Raw genomic sequence first — 20,102 nt, forward strand, 5'->3', positions numbered from 1 at the left:
GGTTACAAACATGTATAAAGTAAGAGTATGTTTGCATTTAGGGCACATACTAGTGTTGTACAGTAACTTGGCTTCAAATATTCTTCTAAATTTTTTTTTTATTTTTTTTTAACCAGGTCTGGATAGTTCTGCAGGGCATTTAAGAATCTCGGCGACACCTTCATATTAAAGAGTGACTCCCTGCCGAGCAGGGACAGCGGGAGTTTCCGCCAGGAGATCGAGTCCCTCTTGAAACACTGCAGTGGTGGCAGGAGGTTCCTTTCGTATCTGGTGGCCTTGTCTTTGGAGATAAAGATCCCCAGGTATTTAAACCCATCTATGGCCGTCTTAATCGGGCAGTTCCGGGGGACCACTGGAGGGTCTCCGTGAAGGACATACATTACAGACTTGCCCCAATTAATGCTGTACCCTGAGTTTCTCCCGAAACTAGTAAAGATGTCCATGGCTTCCATCAGGGGCCGACAAGGACGTGTGAGATAGAGAAGGATGTTGTCCGCATACAATGAAATCCTGTCCTCCCACCCATCGGTCCACCGGAGCCCCTTCAGGGAAAGGTCTTGCCTGATCCAGGCCGCAAGTGGTTCCAGGGATAGGGCAAAAAGCAGGGGTGAGAGGAGACACCCCTGTCGTGTCCCCGTCTTTAAAGCGAAGACCTCGGATAGTTTGTTGTTTACCGTTACCTGGGCCAAAGGCTCAACGTAGAGGAGACGTACCCACCAGATGAACTTAGGGCCAAAGCCCAGTTTCTGGAGGACCGCCATCATATATGGCCATTCTAAAGTGTCAAAAGCCATAGTGGCATCAAGCGATACCACTACTGCATCCTCCCTGAGGGTGTGGCAGTGCCCCAGTACTCCGTGTAACCGGCAAAGGTTAAGTGCTGTGTTGCGATGGGGCATAAAACCCGACTGATCCGGATGGACCAGTGTCGGTAGGACGGGTCTGAGCCTATTGGCCAGCACCTTGGCCAATATTTTGGGCTCCGCGTTCAGTAGAAAGATAGGCCTATAAGAGGCACACAAGTCTCTTGGTTTGCCTTCCTTGGGGATGGCCACTATAGTGGCTATGCGCTGATCTCGGGGCAGCAGACCCCTCTCCCTGCTTTCTTCAAACATCCGCTTCAGGTAGGGGCTTAGGCCATCAGATTTAAGCTTGAAAAGCTTGATAGGCAGCCCATTAGGTCCCAGGGCTTTTCCCGAGTGGAGATCACTAATGGCTCGGCCCAACTCTTCAGTCGTGAGCGGCGCCTCAAGAGTCTCCCGTTCTGCCTCCGTGAGGGTAGGCAACCGGATATTCTTCTAAATTGTTGACAAAATTTATACATTTGGACAAATATTACCATACTTAACTATATGGACATAAATAGTGATGTATTGTGCAAATGGCAAACCTTGAATTATGAAATTTGCATTTTACAAATGCATATCAAATATTTGCTAAGTGGTAATCAAACTGATGAACTAGGATGTAAATGAGGAACGTAGGGACAAATAAACAGAAGTGTCTTTGTTTCTTTGATAAGACATATGTATTTGGTCTGTAGCTGGAGATGCTCCTTTGGAATATGATGGTGTCTTTCTACTACAGGCCCCTTTGACCCTTTAAGGTGCCTGAGTGCCAAAGCCTCCTAATATTTGTTGATTGGGCACTGAGTTGGCAAAGCGTTGTTGAAAAAAGGGTATTTTGACTGTCCACCCGAAGATGAAAAGTTTTGTTGCATTTTCATATTCAGTGGCAGCTTGTGATTAATTAATCACAGGGGTAATATTGATATTAAAGTAATGATATTATGAAATGTACAATAATATCTAGCAATCTACATGGGGTGCGCAAAGCATTTCATTTAAAAAGACGGCTAGTAGGGAGGTAGGTAACTTTCCAGTCACTTGGTTTTCAACATTCTTTTTTTGTGTGGGGTAGAAGCTGGGCCTTATGTGCTACTTTGCTTCACTATTTAATACTTTTCACTCCACTAATTAAAAAAATGTATGTTGCTGCCACAGTCTCTTCTCCACCTCATGACAAGCAGGTAATGTGAGTTTCTCTTTATGATAATGTATGCAGGCACCATATGTACAGTGGCATAAGTAGATCTGCAGAAATTTTGCAGGTTAAGTTCAATGCTGTGGGCTCAGTGATAGAACATATAGCAACAGGGTAAGATATGAGAGCAGATGTACAACCTGTAATTGACTAGGAGCTTTTTGTTCTGTGGAATGCACTTAGTGATAGATTGTAGATTATCAGGGAGTTCTTTGCGGAAGATTTGAAGATGGAACATACATTAGCAGGGCATTCTGTGACACGGGTTCACCAATAGAACAGAGACCACCAGGAAGTTCTGTAGCACACGATCAGCAATAGAACATTCATTAGCAAGGAGGTCTTTGGCATGAAATCAGCAGTAGTCCAAAAATAAGGAACTTTTACTGATTGTTGGCTAGACTGATTCAGCCAGCTGTTGACAGGATGAAAAGGGAGTTGCTGAAGGAAGGTGATTTGGGTCTGCCTAACTTAGATTCTTATTGCTTGGCGTTTCATCTCCAGCATGTGGCAGATTAAGGAGTACAGGAACACTTCAAGTTACTTTAGAAGAGAATGCATGGCAATAGGCCCATGGAAGAAAGACTTTAAAATGATGTTGTATGTGATGACTGACTACAATACTTGAGATAATAACGAGAAATGTCTGGAAGGGTCCCAGCGCTTCCTATCACAGGAAGCGCTGGGATGCCCTCGGGTAGCCATGTGCTATACAAGTGCGTATTCATTCATTCATTCAAACAAAGACAAAGGATGCTGAGTAATTCGTTGTACAATCACTGGTGTAGGATTTTGTCTTATTTCTGGAACTCACTCAGCAATACGGGTGTGACAAAATTGCAAGGAGGAAACCTGATGTCGTCGGGCAACTAATTTTTAATTGAACATTACAAAACTTTTTTGATACTAATGAATGGTTTGCTATTTTAGAAGAACAGTTTCTATGCTGCCTGAGGTTATGAAAGGCAGATGGAGATACATCAGGTTCTTTTTGGGATAGACCGATGGGGACTAATATAGTGAAGAGCGTGCTGGGATAAGCGACTGGTGGTAAATATAATTCCTTCCTCCACAGAACATTAATGACAGACACAGTGAAGACCACGCTGAGGATTAAAGCTAGGCATAAAGGGGCTCTTGGGTTTGGAATGCAGTGCTAGAGAATGGGACAATATATGGCCTCGTGAAAAAGCATCCTCAAGCGCAAGATTCATTTTTACAATTTAATGTTTTTTATTGTAATACATAAAGCTGCGCAAAACTGATGACGAGGTGAGATAGGTGTCTTAAACGCTAACATGAATAAGCTAGTACTTTCCATGTGTTATTGAACTACCCTAAGATTGCAAAATTCTGGATGGAAGTGCTTGACAGAATAAATGACAGCCTTGGTTTCTGCGTACTAAAAATGTCAAGTGCTTGATGCTGGTCTCAAATCAAAAAGGTAAAATTAGTTAGAACATTTGCACTGCTGATGTTATTGCTAGTGAAATGGGGGCTTGCCATTGTATGGAAGGGGAGAGAAAGGGTATGACTAATGGGGGAATGGCTGTCAAAGTTTGAAGCTGTACAAATGTGTAAAATGAGAACTGATGACATTATAAGATGACTGCCCTGATTGGAAACTATTTGTACAAGCACTTCTGTTTTCATCAGCCGTGAAGACCACCCTAAATGCCAGAGACACGGAACTAAATATTTGTTGCAAGAATCCATGCATATGAGTGACTATGTGTTCACCAGATGAATGGTTATAGTGAATGGGATACTACATGTCATACTTCCTGAGATAAATATCAATGTTGTGATATAAGATAGATTCTAACCGTGACAGTAGCAAACCATTGGCTGGTGTTGTACCTCAGCATGACACAATTATGTTTTTGTGAGTTTATACTTAAAAATGAATAAATAACTAGACTTCTAAAAATACATCACACATCAGCAAGAAGATCTGTGAAATCAACGATAGAACATATATTAGAAAATTGGAATATTGAGAACACTTTTGAAGACAATGGAGTGTTTCGGAGCCCATAATAGCTGGTACAGACATTCTGCTCCAACTTTCCAATGTTTGTCTTTCTGATTCTCCCTTCTTTAACTTTGGAAGCTCCACCTCCAGTTTGTGGAATGTTCTAGTAGCCTTATAGCTATCACCCTCACTGTAGGCCCGAGCTGTGGGCTTGAGGCCTTTAACAATTGTTATTGCCCTTGGCAGTGGGCTATGATGATTACAGCCTCAGCCCGGCCGTTTGGGCAGAGGGGTCTTTTTTCCGCGAAAATAAGAGAGTATCTTTCAGGCTTGGAAAAGTTCTGTCTGATAGGAACTCTTTTTGTTTAGGTCAGATAGCCAAGAGTTAGACATGCGCCAAATGCATAGGTGCCTGGCTGTCAGAGCTGAACTTTTCCGGGCTGAGGAGGTTATAGCCCTGTGGGCATGACCTCCTCAGCCCGGCAAAAGTGCCTGAAGGCTATGCTCCTTGCGATGAGGTGGAGCATCACTGACTGCCTTGAACCTGGACGCTTCAGTTTTAAGCCCTGAAGTGCCCAGGACTTAGTGTCAATCAGTGATACCTTGTCACAAAGCGGGTTGGGTCAACCGTCTCACTGACCCCATCCTAGTCTGACGAGTGAGGGACTGCTGCCTTCCCTCATTAAGGAAAAACAACAGCAGTCCCAACCCTCCTGGGACCTCCGAGACTTCCATCCCGAGCTGAAGCACAGATAAGTTTTATGTTTTTGAATGTTTGGTGCGTGGGTGTGCACATGTGGAATACATGTATTTATGAGTGAGTGTTTTGAATGGGTATGTGTGTGCCCGTGTGTGAGTGAATGGGTGTGAGTGTATATGTGTGCTTCTGTGGCCTACTTCCTTGCTAGAATTACCATTGACCACGGGATGATTAATTAGAACATTAGAATATTGGGAGTGTCATTGAAGAAATTGGAGTGGCTCAGGACAATTCATGTTTTGCTTTAACATTCTAATATTTTAGTTTTTGTTAGTTTCTTCCTTATTTAGAACATTCATTTCTCAGTGGGTGGAATGTTCTATTGGCATTATATCCTTTCTCCTTTGTATTCACCAGTTGTTAAAGGCCGTCTTCCTCTACTATAACTTGTGTTCAGAGCATTTAGTAACTGGCAGCATGTTATAATGCTATATTAGCAGAGAGTTCTGTGGCATGGGACCAGAAATACAACATATTTGGGAGTGAAATGTTGTTGGCATGGACGCAGTCACAGAGTATATCAGCATGGAGCTATATGGCTAGCCTTACCAATAATTGATCCTCTGTCGCTACTGGGAGCCCTTTCTTGTACTATAAGGTGTACCCTCTATTGGTAAAGATCTCTCCTGTTTGGCAGACATGACATGAGGATGCCACTTTCATGCCCCAGTCTTGCTCCATACCTCACCTTGTAGTTCTGCCATGTGGTGAAAAAGTTGACTGAGCCATCCTGCCGTCGCTGGACCACCGTCCATCCACCCTTGTCATACTGCTGATCACACCAGACCTGCATCATTTGATTGACATTCAGAGGTTTTAGGATGAAGATGCCACTGGTGGGGTGGCCGCCTTCGAGGGCTTCTGCACAGTCTTTCCAAGGACCTGTTGTCAAGGAGAGGCAAAGGAACAGGTCACAGGACAGACAAAACTTCAAAATGAAAGAGGATTTGAAATTAGTAGCTTAGGAATTAAAAGCAGGGCCCAACCTATCTCAGCAAAATGTAGGCCAACACACAATTTTCAAGGTATGCACTTTGTTGTTAAATGTTCACCCTTAGTCTGTATCTCTTCTGCTTTTTCTGCCAAATTCTTATGAATGAAGTTAATTTTAATTGTATACCTTTTGGGTATTGCTACAGTTCTTTTAGCTGAGGCACCCTGAGCACCTCTAACCTCATGAAAGTTTGTATTAGCGTAGTCTCCATCAACTATTTTAAATCGTCAAACCGTGATAATTTTTTCAGGCATTGATATTTTCGTCAAAACTTGCATCGGATTTTCTTGAGTAGAGTTCTACACTGCCTCATTATGCACATTCACATACATTTTCGTTTAGGGTATCGACTCAGTCAGTATGAAGTGACTCATGACCTAAATCCAAAGTCCACAATGAACAACAACGTAGCCGCCATTTTCAGATTCTTTTCCTGCTATTGAATTTGGAAACAAATGCATAGTGAGAATAGAAAAAAGTATGGTAAAGCAGCAAACGAATTGATATAGGTTAGGACCTTTTTCCTAAAGGTTACAAAAGACAAACACACTTAAAAACCAGAAAAGAAACTAAAGATATCGAGAAATTTGGAATATTGGATCAACTGCGTTTTTTATATATCACAAGACTTTCACCCCTTCCTTCAGTCTGTTTTCAGTTGACTGCATACTTTTCACGTATGATATGTAACCAAAAATCCCAATAAACACATGTAGAAAAGAAGAAAAACAAAGAAATGAAAGGCAGACTTTATTGAAGGGTCCAAAGTTGTTAAGTAATCCATCAGCAGTACAATGCAAGTCCTGAGGAGGAGTCAGAAGCATACACCCAACCATCCAAAAGCATTAGGTGAGAGTTGATTACTGGGCTGCCCCAAGAGGCGAATAACAATATCTCAAGCCTATAGCTGAGAGAGGCTGGTCGTAAAATGACAGTGGTTGAAAGGAGCAGACCCAAAACCCAATCTATGTATATTTAAAGCAATTGGTCTTTTGTGACTCTTCGCTGTCAAAACCCGTACTTAAAAACTGATGCCTGTCCTGGCATGTCCAGAAAAGTGGTCAATTTTAGTGTTATGTGTTTCTTACAGGAAGTTTTTACAAAAAAATGCAATATTTATTTTGGATGGATACATTACCTCAAATTGCGATCACTTTTGAGTAAATTGCAGCAGTACTTCAGGCATGAATGAAGATTAGATTAACATGATGTTCGAAGGTCTTTTTGCACCATTGGCTGCAGATTATAAGGAGGGAGTCCATGTAGGTTGGGTATTTTACTGCATTGTGAACCCAGCCTCCATGCTGCTCTTTATAAGGTACATATGATCTTCCCAGAATCTGTAAAAGATAAAGCGTGGGATGTGCTGTTCTTCTTTAATGATACAGAGAAAAGCCCCACTCCAGCTCTAAGAGGAAATACTGAATGTTACAAGCTGCTTATTTTGAGGCTCTGTCAGGTGTGACGAATCTGGCACTGTACTGCTGTTAGCCTCATAATCGCAAGGACTGGATTTGCCACTGGTGCACCCACACCTTTTTAGTTCTCGCCTACGCAGCGCTGATGCGTCGCATAGGAAAGAGGCCTTTAGAAATCGCTCCAGGTTTTCAGGCAAAAACGTGCACGCGTTGAATTGCTTTAAATGGCAACGCATGCACGGCGATTCCCTTGCGGGAGCGAGCGGCGCCATGTGTTAGTAATTATCGCACTCGCTCCCCCAAGGTAAATGCTGCGTGTCCCTGCCGCGATTCCCACAAGACTGCTTGCCCATTAGCTTGTTCTACTCGCCAACGTAAACAGACACCCCTTTTCATCACCAGCCTCCCTTTGGTTATTTTGGAAGTTTTTTGGTTGGCTGTGCCAGTAGACAGTAATAAGTTCCCTACAAGGTAAATAGCTCCACCCTCCCTTCCCCTGGACAGCCGGCATTTTTTTCTGTTTTCTCGTGATTGTTGACTTACTTAGATTCCAGGGGCGCTTTAAAATGAGCCCGGCATGTCTGAAGTAACATTATGTGTGTTTTTTGCAGAAATCCAGCTTTTTCACCATCTGGAGTGTTCGACGCATGCGTGTTTAATGTAGGATTTTGTTTTGTTTCTTTCTGGTGACAGAGAGGTTTGGGAATTAATCTTTAGGGCGGGAGAGAGGGTCGCATTTTTGGACAGACACCACAGCACAGAACAGGATTTCCCCTCTCAGAAATAAACCCATCTATCATTGTGCAATTGTCTGGCCATTGTTAATAGTTTTCCAGTGTCATATGTGTCTCAACGGGAAACATCCTTTACAACGCAACTTTTACCACGCAGTGCCTTTACGGCGCAACTTTTACAACGCAAACCATTACAACGCATTGCGCTGGGGGGCGCTCTAGGATAGAGAATAGGTTTAATTTACTATCCAACACCTTCCCTACTATCCACGGGGACTGGAGTTGGAATAGTAAATTAAACTATTCACTATTCAGCGCCCCAAAGCACTATGCGTTGTAAAGGCATGCGTTGTAAAAACAGCGTTATAAAGGCATGCGATGTAAAAGCATGCGTTGTAATGTCATACATCCGTCTTAACCGACCTACACCTGGTTGCTGTGTCTTGTGTCTAACATGTCCATGCACAGTTTTACCAAATATTAATAAATGCCAGAAGTTTGGTACTAAATATACAGTGAAAAAAACTTCATATATGCCACAATGTTATGCTAGAGCAGATGTGTGACAAATTCTCTGCCATTGTCTGTACATTCTAAACCCCTTTCTTATGATTTGATATGTTAAACATGTTCCTAGTGGAATTTTGACCTACTACGATTTGTTCCCAAATTTTGTTGGGAGAAAAGAGGTCTCAAATCTTTCCCAGTGAAAAGATTTTAGAAGTGGAATTAAATTAATGGATGAACCTTACATTTAGCAAACTACCGAAGACAAGACCTTTTATTTCTTAAGCCTTTTTGTCACTTTTTAGCTTCTGTACTTTAATCTTTTACAGCCCTTTGAGACCTTTCTAGGGTATATGTTGTACGTTCTATATGGGATTGAGTATCCCCGCCATACATTTTAAAGGTATGGCAAATCACCAATGAGTGCTCTGATGATATAGAGGAAGGAACGAGTCTGAAGGCCAAATTTCTTTAAAAGGTTATGGAACTCCCAGGTTATGGCAGGGATTAATTTATATTAAATCTTTAGTGCAAAATTAAACACACCAATAAGGCAGGTAGATATTTGTTGCAAAATATATACAGTTTAATACAAGTTGGATTAAAGAAAATGCTGTTGCTCAGAGTGGGCAGAAATACACATAGATTCAGTCTTTCCTAAAATTATCTAAAACCAGCAAAAAATAAACTTGTTGCCAAAAATATCTCCTTTCTTCGAATCATTGCTCATCCAGAGAAAAACAGAAGCAGTAAAAGCCAGGTTTCGTTTTCGCTGTTTAAACTGCAGCTTTAATTATGCTCTCTGTCTTGCCTTTCCCGAGGCCACCGGCTCTGACAACAGTCATTATGGTGTTATTACACAATTGTAATACATTTTTACAGTTGAGCAGCATTATAGCTTACCTACAGATGCTTAATGTTGCTGACATACCAAATTGAATTTCTGATACAGAAGCTTATATAAATTTTTTCCTGCAGAATTCTGTCCAAAGGTTATAGACAGCTTATCAAGTATATGTTGAACAGTTTCAGGCATATTTGAAACCTGAGAGCCAAATGTCAAAACAAGCAGTAGCAAAGCCAATAGTGGTAGCTTTCATTTTGAGTCCTTAGTAAAGCACTAAGAAAAAAGTCTACTGCGCTGAAGAAAAGACAAAACAAAACAAAATCGACTGCTTCCGGTACACAAGGCATCTACGAGGTAATTTCATTTGTGATGATTCATAGTACTTTAGGTGTGGACAGTCCCTAATGCGGTGCAATGTAGACAATTCAAAGGAGATGGGATAGATAATGCACTAAATGGCCAAGTGCATGAGGTGAGAGAGAAACAATTCTCTAGCCTGAGCCAAAGGCCACTCTCTATATATTTTAAAGAATTTTTAAAACCGGTATTGGAGACAGCTGTGTTGTGGCGTCAGACCTATGCCACCCTCAGTTTCGTAACCTATCCATGGGACAAGCAGCTTGACAGAATTGTTATGGGCAGGAAAATGACAGTGAACAAAGATCATCACAACCTAGGAGGAGGATGATGTCACTAGTTACCAGGACCTAAAGCTGTTTGCATCCAATGCAGTATCCTGCCCAGGTAACCTAGCACCTTATAGTTATTATGGAGATCTCCTAAAGTTTAAGCACAATCTTTGCCCGGTGAGCATATAGTTGAGTCTGCAAACTACAACCCTGGATTCCCAAGCCAAGGAGACTGAAACATTTAGGAGAAAGGGTAGATCCTGTGGACCTCCATAGGTGGTACACAGCAGAACAATAGCATGATAGCACGTCACACCTGTTAATGAAACTTTAGCAAAATGTGAACCATGCCTTTTGACTAACTTACTCTGAAAACTGCTTGCGGGCTCAACAATTTAGCAGCTGCATTTGCTATTCCATTAAAAACAAGTGTTGGCAAAGTCATTAGGTCTCAGCAGTGCGAGAGTTATTGGTATTGTCAATGTCCTTTAGCCATGTTGTATAGCAGCACAGTTGCTGTTTAGCATGGCTGAAGGTCCTTGGAATAAGCGCTATGACATAGCTGGGTTCTGAAAGCGGAAGTGTAGTCTATGTGAAACCTGCACAGTACAAAGGCTGAGAAGATATTAGACATGGTTAGACAGATCAGCATTGGTTTATCATTTTCACCAGGCGTTTCCTGCTTATTTCTTTATTTATTTGCAGAGTTTTATATAGCGCTGGCTAGGCCCGGAGGTATCAGAGCGCTTTACATGAGGTTTAGCAAGTTACAAGTAACCTAAAAAAATTACATTGGTTACAGGAGCAAAGTATAACATTGGAGAAAAAACTGTGATTAAACAATAACATGAGTTATTAGCGCCTAACATAGTCAAGACACATGTCCAACGGGGCATGGAAGGTAGAGGGGGAATGGTAAAAAGGGGTAAGGAATGCATATCAAGTCAGGCAGACTGGCAAGGGGGAAAGTACTTCAAGGGGACAAACCAGTCAAAGTGAAAGAACAAACAAACGGGCTGGGAACAAACAATCCAAAAAACATCCTGTGTAACGGAAAACGAATAGGAAGGGAGGGGTGTTGGAGGCCTAAGGGGGGGAGGGGTCGACTAGAGGAACAAGCATTGGCATAGCCAATAGTTCTCGCCTTTGGGACCTTATAAGTATTTAATTATGCAGCACATTATCATTGGTGCAACATCAACTGTTGCATGGCTAAACACTTATAAAGTCCCAAAGGCGAGACCTATTGGCTATACCAGTGCTTGTTCTACCTGATCAGCCATCCTCAGGTCATGCCTTTAACCTTAAGCGTGAATATCCTCTAATATGCACGGGAACTAGGTCCACTTTTTATTCCAAGGTTATTTTAAGTGGGTGTTCCACAGCCTTACATTTTCTTAAGTAAAGCACTGAAATGATTGACAACTTTTCTGATACTATAAACCACATTTTTGTTACCTTTTGTTTTAAAGATTTGTGGTTTTCAAAGACATTCTTTGTAAGCCTCGAAGTATTTATTGAGTTTTCAACCAGCCTGCCTTGCTTTTCCGCACACTTTAATTTTACTGGGATGGGAACTGTGACAAATGGAGCTGTGTATTCGTGCCCCATAATATACAGCCAGGGACAAGTGTGGAAGCCAAGATTAGAAGTTAGGTCTTCTAGATAAACTATTCACTGCTTTAAATACTAGGCCATGTCTCCTCCCCAAATTGTGATGTTGAAATTATAGAAGTGCCTCTCGGTATATGGTTAAGTTGTAACATTCCTTTCTTGGATGCACCATCTCACAGTTATATTTGCCTACTGATATCAAAATCTGTTTAATCTGTAGAATTCTGTTCTCTAGCCCCTTCTCCTTCCCTTCCCTGCTACATGTCTATAGCTATTTGGCAGGTCTAGAGTGTAGGGCAGACCAGGTGTGTACTGCCCATTTCAATTGCTTTTGAGGTATATTTACGGTTCATTAGCACTTTTTTTTAACCTACATTGCCCTACAGTTCATCCCCATGCAACTCCCTTCATCGCCCCCCTGAGCCAGACCAGGAGTGTGAGGTGGACTGTACATGCATATGACGCCTACTTACCTTTAACAACTGCACACACCCAGGCTGCCCACCCATCCCATCAGCCACCAAGTTTTAGCCATTTCGTAGGATTACTATGAATGGCAGTTCCTATGTGCCTAGTGCCCAAACAATCCACAGGATAGCAATAGAGGCCACCCGAATGGGGAAACATCCTTTATGACTAAACTTTCACAACGCGGTACCATTACCACACAGGTTTTACAACGCAAGTCGTTACAACGACTTGCGCTGGAGGGCGCTGTAGGATAGGGAATAGTTTAATTTACTATCCAACCCCTTCCCTACTATCCACGGGGACTGGAGTTGGAATAGTAAATTAAACTATTCACTATCCAGCGCCCCCCAACGCAAGTCGTTGTAACGACTTGCGTTGTAAAACCTGCGTGGTAGCGGTACGCGTTGTGAAAGCACGCGTTGTACCGTCATACATCCACCAGAATGCATATTTCATTAATGTTTTCTTGTTCACACACAATAAAAGCAATTTGACCTGAAGTCACAAAAAGTCATGAACATCCAGCAGTCAATTACTTCGGCTCTTGAAGAAAGATTTATGAATCGAGTCGTCTCATTACGCACTGTTCCCACGTTCCACAAAATCTCCCTCTCGCCTTATGTAACTTCTGGCCTTTAGTCCACTGCCTCAATTCCGTGTGAGAATGTGTGCAACTTGAACATGCCGAGTATATTAAAAATAAGGGTGTGGAAAGCAAAGCTTTTTTTGTAAACTTCTCAAGTTCTAAGGAAAAATGTGCAAATTTTGCAAAGGTTCATCTCTGCTATATATCATTATTTACCATTAACAAATGGTTCTGAATACGATGTACTTTACAGGAAACGGTTTGTATTCTCTTCCCATGCAGTGCCAATTTGCAAAGAAAAAAATATGCAAAATATTATTACGCAGAGAAAAAACATGCAAACCTTTGCTATTATTGTATGTAGAAAAGAACTGCAAAAGATAAACTTGTAGAGAAAGTCTGAAATCCCTTTCAAGCTCGAGTGGGTTTCGATTATTTGCAGTACTATAAAATTTACATTAGAATGTGAAAAAATATGCTCAAGCAAAGAAAATTAATTGAGGAAACTTCGCAAACTTTGCGAAGAGTAAAAGTTGGAAACCTCATAAAACTTACAACCGACTCTTTCATATACTTCTTACTTTAATTGTAATGTGTGTGGTAACCTCAACAACAGTACCACTAAACATTTCTCCGTCACGTTCTCCGGTGAGCTCTCAAGTCCGGTGCCGATATAGAATGTATTTATTTTTAAATACATCCCCTCCCAAAAAAAACCAAAAAAAAACTATTGTTCCCCGTGAACATCCTCAGCAAGAGATAAATGACGAATTTTGTCAATGATATACTATTTTAGAAACCGATCCTCGACAGTTATTCATACAGCTTTACAGTGGTCCACTGGTCCGATAACTTTTGGTGCCTGCACCGCACCTGTGAAAACTCCAAACACATAGGTTGAATAATTAGAGGAGACCCAGTTTTTGCGATAAACTATCTCTGTATCAGAGATTTGAAGCACTTTTTAGGTTTTGCCTGGCGAAAAGATGCGCTCTGCGCATCTTTTTCGCGCAGGCGAAAACCTGATGAGAACTGTAGTGTGGGTTTGGGTCGGCCCTCGTCATTCATTGGCTGGCTCCATAAATGGAGCCTAGCCATTGGACAGGGGCCTGTCCGTCAATGCCGGACCAGATTCGGGGGCGTTCCCGAGATTCTTTGGCTTTTGCCGACGTCACGCGACGTCAGCCGAAAGCCGGGAACGCCCCCGAATCTGGTCCGGCATTGCCGGCACTTCTGCGTCTCTCCACCCCCCTTTCCCGCCCCCTCCCGCTTGTTATGTGATGTTATCCAGGGCTGGATCAGATTCACCACGCTGTGCAAACATGTCCTGTCCCCACAATGATATGAGTTAAAAACACACGCGCATAGGTTTTCTCATGTCTCACACCCGTGTGCCCGCGTGCTTTCCCCATAGATGCTTGTACACGGGTGAGGCAAAATAAAAAGCATCACTCGAAATGTCAGGGGCACACTGAAGCTGCCTCCCTGACTTTAACACCGGGAATTAATGCCCTGCATTAACTGTATCTTGGATTGCAAAAAGCGGCCATTTTAACTTGGTCACTCTGCCCTGAAAAAGAAAGGAAGGAAGGAGACAGACTGCATAACTCCTCTCCTGTAATACTTATTTTAGGAGCAAGCTATCTGAATAAGTGTTAAAGCGGATGGAAGCTATACTACTTTTTTATGAGCACAATATTTCAAAGGGTTAGAACATTTAGATAGTACTCAAAGTAAACACGTAGAAAGAAAACAACGTAGTTGATGAATAAGGCTTTTTTATTGACATTTTATTTTCTCCTTTAGTTGTGTAAAATTGAGAAACTGGCTACCACGATCAATGCAGCAGTGAAACATGGTGGCGCTGTTGTAATAACACTGAGCATATGAGCTTGAGGCTACATTAGTAGAAGAAGGACTTGCATGTTAGTCTGTCTCCATGGCGACCAAAAAGGACGCGGCTGGTCGCTCCGCAGCACATCTCCCCGCGGACAGCACTTGACAGTCACTCTGAGCAGCGAGGAAGAGTTGGCATCAGTCCCACGGGACCAATCACTTGAGCCCCAGTGCCGGATGAATCACCTGCGCTGTTACAAGTATTTCACTCCACCTGGGAATGCACAGCTTTCATTGTAAGGATTTATGGGGTGTTTTGTTTCCTCATCCTCACCGTGCTCGTCTATATCTTCTGTGTGTGCCTGAATTAAAGCAGGAAAGAGCGCGGGATGGGAAGGGCTTTGATGTAGAAGTGGCGAAAGTGGATCAGCCGTGAGTGGTGGGTTGTTTTAGGATTGAGGTACATGGCGTATTGTGAAGAGTCCGTGTTAAGTATTGACCTAGATAACTGGGAAGCCGCGGAATTAGCCGCAGCACCTATATGATAGTTGTGCTGGGTGCTTTGGGACTGCTTGGGTGTGTTTTGCATTATTCGTATGTCCGAAATAGAATGGATCCTGTGAGACCTGAGAAGCGTCAAGTTGTCGCATCCTTGAACTGGAGATAAAGGCAGAGATGGGTGAGGTGCTGCTATAAGGGTGAATGCATGTATTGATTAGCACATGACAACTTTAATACGTCTCTTAGCATCATGTAATCCAATGCTTCAAACGACACTCAGATGACATGAACAAATGCGATTCAGTATTTCATACAACTGCGTTTCGTTTCAGTGCATTTTATTTAAGAGGAATAGACACGATTATACAGGAATTCTGGAAGTGTGTGGGGGGGCTCGCAGTGTGTTGGGGGGCTCGCAGTGTGTTGGGGGCTTGCAGTGTGTTGGGGGGCTTGCAGTGTGTGGGGGGGGCTTGCAGTGTGTGGGGGGGCTTGCAGTGTGTGTGGGGGCTTGCAGTGTGTGTGGGGGCTTGCAGTGTGTTGGGGGCTTGCAGTGTGTTGGGGGGGCTCGCAGTGTGTGGGGGGGCTCGCAGTGTGTGGGGGGGGCTTGCAGTGTGTTGGGGGGCTCGCAGTGTGTGGGGGGCTCGCAGTGTGTGAGGGGGCTCGCAGTGTGTGGGGGGGCTCGCAGTGTGTGAGGGCTTGCAGTGTGTTGGGGGGGCTTGCAGTGTGTTGGGGGGCTTGCAGTGTGTTGGGGGGCTTGCAGTGTGTTGGGGGGCTTGCAGTGTGTTGGGGGGCTTGCAGTGTGTTGGGGGCTTGCAGTGTGTGGGGGGGCTTGCAGTGTGTGGGGGGGCTCGCAGTGTGTGGGGGGGCTCGCAGTGTGTGGGGGGGCTCGCAGTGTGTAGGGAGGCTCTGTGGGTGTGTGGGGGGGCTCTGTGTGGGTGTGTGTGTGGGGGGCTCTGTGTGGGTGTGTGTGTGGGGAGGCCTCTGAGTGTGTATTGGGGGGGCTCTCTGTGGGTGTTTGTGCGTGTCATTTGCGAGAGATCAAGCTAGTGGCATTGTAAATGACAATGCCATTTATTTATGTTAAAAAAAACATAAATAAAAATATTGTCAAGAGCAATGCCAATAGCTCAAACTTTAACAAAGGCAAAACCATTGCATTGTAAATGCTTGTTGCAGTATGTTATGACTATTTTACCTTACCCTGGCCTTGCCTTGTCGCGCCGGTGAACGTGGTGTTTGTGGGCAAAGACGGAGGGGCTGAGTAAAAAACACATGTGCGCCGCTTATCTGTTGCACGCAATGCCGTCCAAGTTTCCAAATACGTTTGCAGTCAATTACAAAGTTTGCGTAATCCGCTGAGAACATACCTCATTCTCTGCCAAATGATGTGCCTCTAAGCATGGGACGCTTTGATCGAATTTAGAGGAAGCAGGCTTTTTACAAGCGATGCTTATCATGACAGAATTGTTTGCAGTCAACCATGCTTTCCTCGACTAAACAAAAACAGCTCCACAGACCTCAACACTGGTAACCACACTTCGCTTTCAATCGCATCGCTCTAAGCCCGAGGGTAGGAGACAGAAATGCAGACTAACAGCTGAGTAAAAAAAAAAAACGATCTCCTCCGCCCAGGCCTTGTCTTCTTTTGAGACAAAAAAATGTTTTAGAATGTTATTGTGGACAGAGTGCTCCAGTCCAGTTCTTAGAAAGGGCTATGTTATAGATTAAGAGTCCCTCAGTTTTGATGAGAATGTTTAAAGATTCACGTGAGGTACATCGTCCCGCCATCTTGTGGTTGTGTTTGGAATGCTGACATGCCAATCCCATGGTTCCTCGCGCATTTGCTATGGTGCACCCTCTGGTCTCGTGTGGAAACCAGCAATGAACAGGTTTGTTGTAAAAATAAAACAGCAACGGAATGAAGACATTTGGGCCAGGGTTGGAGGAGATTTCACCAGGTAGCTGATAAAAATACTTGGGTCAATCTCAACGGTCACTAACTACGTGGATATTGGATGTTCTTGGAAAAATATCGGGTTTTAGTGTAATGTCTCCTGCTCTCTCTATACATCCTATAAACTAATTCTTACAGTAATGTTTGATGTGAATGTCTCATTCAGTCCTGAATTTCATCCAGTTCTGCTGTGTGTACCTCAGCGAATAATCTCACCTAGGAGACAGCTGTCTACCCACCCGCAGAGTGCCCGGATACCCTCACGGGAGATAGTGCGCTATACAAATTGACATAACATAATATTTACACATTCTTCTCTGTAGTTACTGATCTAGCCATTTCCACCCGGGCTTTTCTTTCTTGGAAGTTACTGCTCTTCTTACATTCTCCCCTCGCTTCTTCAGCAGTTTCTGTTCTTCCCTTTTCCACGCCCAGCCTCCCTCCGAGTAGCAGGGCTTGCTTTCCCTGGTCCCTCGCCTTCACCCCGGTCCTGCTCTCTCGCTATCAGTTTTGTTGTTCATCCTTCATATCCCTGACACTCTCTCTCTCCTCAGCCTTCCCTCAACTCTCTGCCTGCTGTCTCTCCTGTATCCTGGCCTCTGTCGATTCCATCTTTCAGCAGTTCTTGCCATTCCTAATATTTGCCCCTCTCAATTCTTATCCTTCTGGTCTTCTCCACTCTTATATCTCTGCTTTTACCATCCCGCCACTGCCCCTCTCTACCCGCAAGAGATCTTATTGACCCTCATTTCCTTGATTTGACCCGCCTTTTCCCCTCAGATGTTCTTACAGTCCAGTCTTTCTCTCTCCTATGCAGTTCATGCTGTATCCCATTCACTTCTTTCTGCTTTTCTCTCTCAGTATTTCTTGATTCTCCCCATTTCCCTTCCGACCACCATGCCTCTTCTGCGGCGCATTCTATCCCCCAGTTTTTCTATCCCCCTTCCTTGCTCCTCAGCATTTCTTCCTACTGAGTGCCCCATACATTCCCAATTTCTCTGCCCTAGGCAATTTTGGGAATCTCCCATTTCCCTTTTCTTATCCCCTCTCTACTCACAAATTTCTACTTTTTATTTTTATCCGTCAGCCCTTACCACTTTTTTGTGTCTTGCCTACTGTCTTTGCTTCAGAATTTCTGCTGTCTCTCTTTTTTCCCCTCTCTATGTCTCACTCACATCTTGCTATCTCTTTTCCTTCAAAGTATCCTCTCTCCCCTTTCAATAGTTCCGCTTTTTAATAGTATGCACACAATGTGAAATTCCCTCCTCCTCCAAATTCCATCACCTTACCGCCCTGCTACCCCCAAGAACTCACAGAATCAGGGTATGTTGTCTATGGTGTAGCCTTTTATCCACATCAATCCAAGTTATTCACCACAGACCATCACCAGAGAAAGAATCCTTCTTGGGTATATAACCATTATTCAGAGCATCACTTTTATCTGGATCAACATGTGAACAGCAGTAAGGAAATTATGAATGACATTATACTTTAACTTTTTAACTCACCCTTACACTAGAAATTGGCAGAACATTTCAACTTGGCCGTCTCGACCCATCAGTAGCCCATTCTGCTGCGCACATTGTGCCGGCAAGCCCCAACGCGCTATAGCCAACAGTTGCATTACTTGACGTCCAGGGCACCGCATACTGCATCGGCCCACCGGGGTACCTGAACACAGGCAGCCTCCCCAAGAATGTACTTAGTCCATACATTGTGGGTTAGGGCAGTAGAGTCCAGGAGTACTGGCAGGTCAGTCCCTCCTCCCCGCCTACCCAATGCACACGTGGAATCTACCCCTCCTGGAGTCCTTCAAATGGCTGCACCTCTATTGTTGTGCATCCCCCTTTGTTGTTAATTGTCAGCGCTCCGCCACAGGGTGAGAAGCTTCCTGGCGCACTCGCTCTCCCCCCCTCTGGTGCTGACTTTGCTCCACAATACGTCCCAGCATTACCTGTATGGCACTCCTGCCCTTTGCCTACGGATGTACATTAATCCTACCGAATAACGCCTAAATCCTGAGTGGAGCTAAGTGTTCCAATTGTGCCCATTGTGGAACCTGTTAAATTCAATTTGATTGAGTTGTCACTTGTTCAGCTGTTTAAGAATGTGTTTATTGCTTTGACCGGAACACCCCCCGGCCCATACCGCTGGCGTTACCCACCCGCAGGTGGAAGCTGAATACCTGAGTGAACTATCACTCTTTCCCTTCCGAGAACATCCAGCACCCATTATTATGACCTCCACAGAGCAGAGTGTGCCAGCCGCTGTGCAGTGTGCCCCCATTCCAAAATAAGCAGGACAACATCAATTTAAGTCCAATTTCTCCCCCCACCTGGGGAGTACATGCTTCTTGCTACATTCACTGTGCAACAACCATTTCCCTCAGGATTCACCTAAGGCATCCCTGCCCATACAAAAAGGGGAGTTTGCCAAAGAATTAATGTGACAACTTAACCACCCATACATTCCCTCCGTCATCATGAAGAGGGGCACTGCATACTGCATTGGCCTACTCTGCAATACCGGCCACTAAGTTATCTACAGGGACCAGTGCCTATATTCAATATTGGGCTTCTGAGCAGAAGAATGTTTTGGGCTCCTCTCCTCATTCTTTTACTAACGAAGCACTGCCACCGGAATACCTGATCACAGGTAAAATCCCCAAGATTGCCAACTTGTACTGTACATGTGCTGGCTATTATGGACACTTAGGACTGAGCGTAGGCACGTTAGCAACCTCAGCAAAGCTAGACAGTTGCACTGGAACTGAAGCAAGATATGCATAGACCACCCATATTTATGGCAGCTCGCACCTGTAAGCAACCTGTTAACGATACCCCATATAGGTTAAATAAATACCATCTGGGCCGGAAGCAACGCAATCTCCCCACTAGTGGTAAAGCGCCACAAACATACAAAGTGTTCCATAATGCATTTGAAAAAACTCAGTCCCGCTGACACTGAAATGAAAAAGAGGGATGGATGTATGACATTACAACGCATGCTTTTACCACGCATGCCTGTACAACGCGGTATTTACAACGAATACCTTTACAACGCATAGTGCTTTGGGACGCTGGATAGTGAATAGTTTAATTTACTATTCCAACTCCAGTCCCCGTGGATAGTAGGGAAGGTGTTGGATAGTAAACTAAATCTATTCCCTATCCTAGAGCGCCCCCCAGCGCATTGCGTTGTAAAGGTATTTGTTGTAAATACCACGTTGTAAA

The 20,102-nt window shown here is 43.8% G+C and overlaps 1 protein-coding gene across 1 annotated transcript in view; it reads right to left on the bottom strand.

The window, feature by feature from the left end:
* The window catches only part of ANGPTL6 (angiopoietin like 6), a 206,589-nt gene that overhangs the window by 81,654 nt on the left and 104,833 nt on the right, over nucleotides 1-20,102 (bottom strand). The window contains exon 4 of the mRNA XM_078640069.1: nucleotides 5,467-5,660. Coding sequence (XP_078496195.1) covers nucleotides 5,467-5,660 — 194 coding nt within the window. The remainder of the gene's footprint in view (nucleotides 1-5,466; nucleotides 5,661-20,102) is intronic.

Source organism: Lissotriton helveticus, chromosome 1_1 (assembly GCF_964261635.1).
Source record: "Lissotriton helveticus chromosome 1_1, aLisHel1.1, whole genome shotgun sequence".
NCBI classification, from domain to species: domain Eukaryota; kingdom Metazoa; phylum Chordata; class Amphibia; order Caudata; family Salamandridae; genus Lissotriton; species Lissotriton helveticus.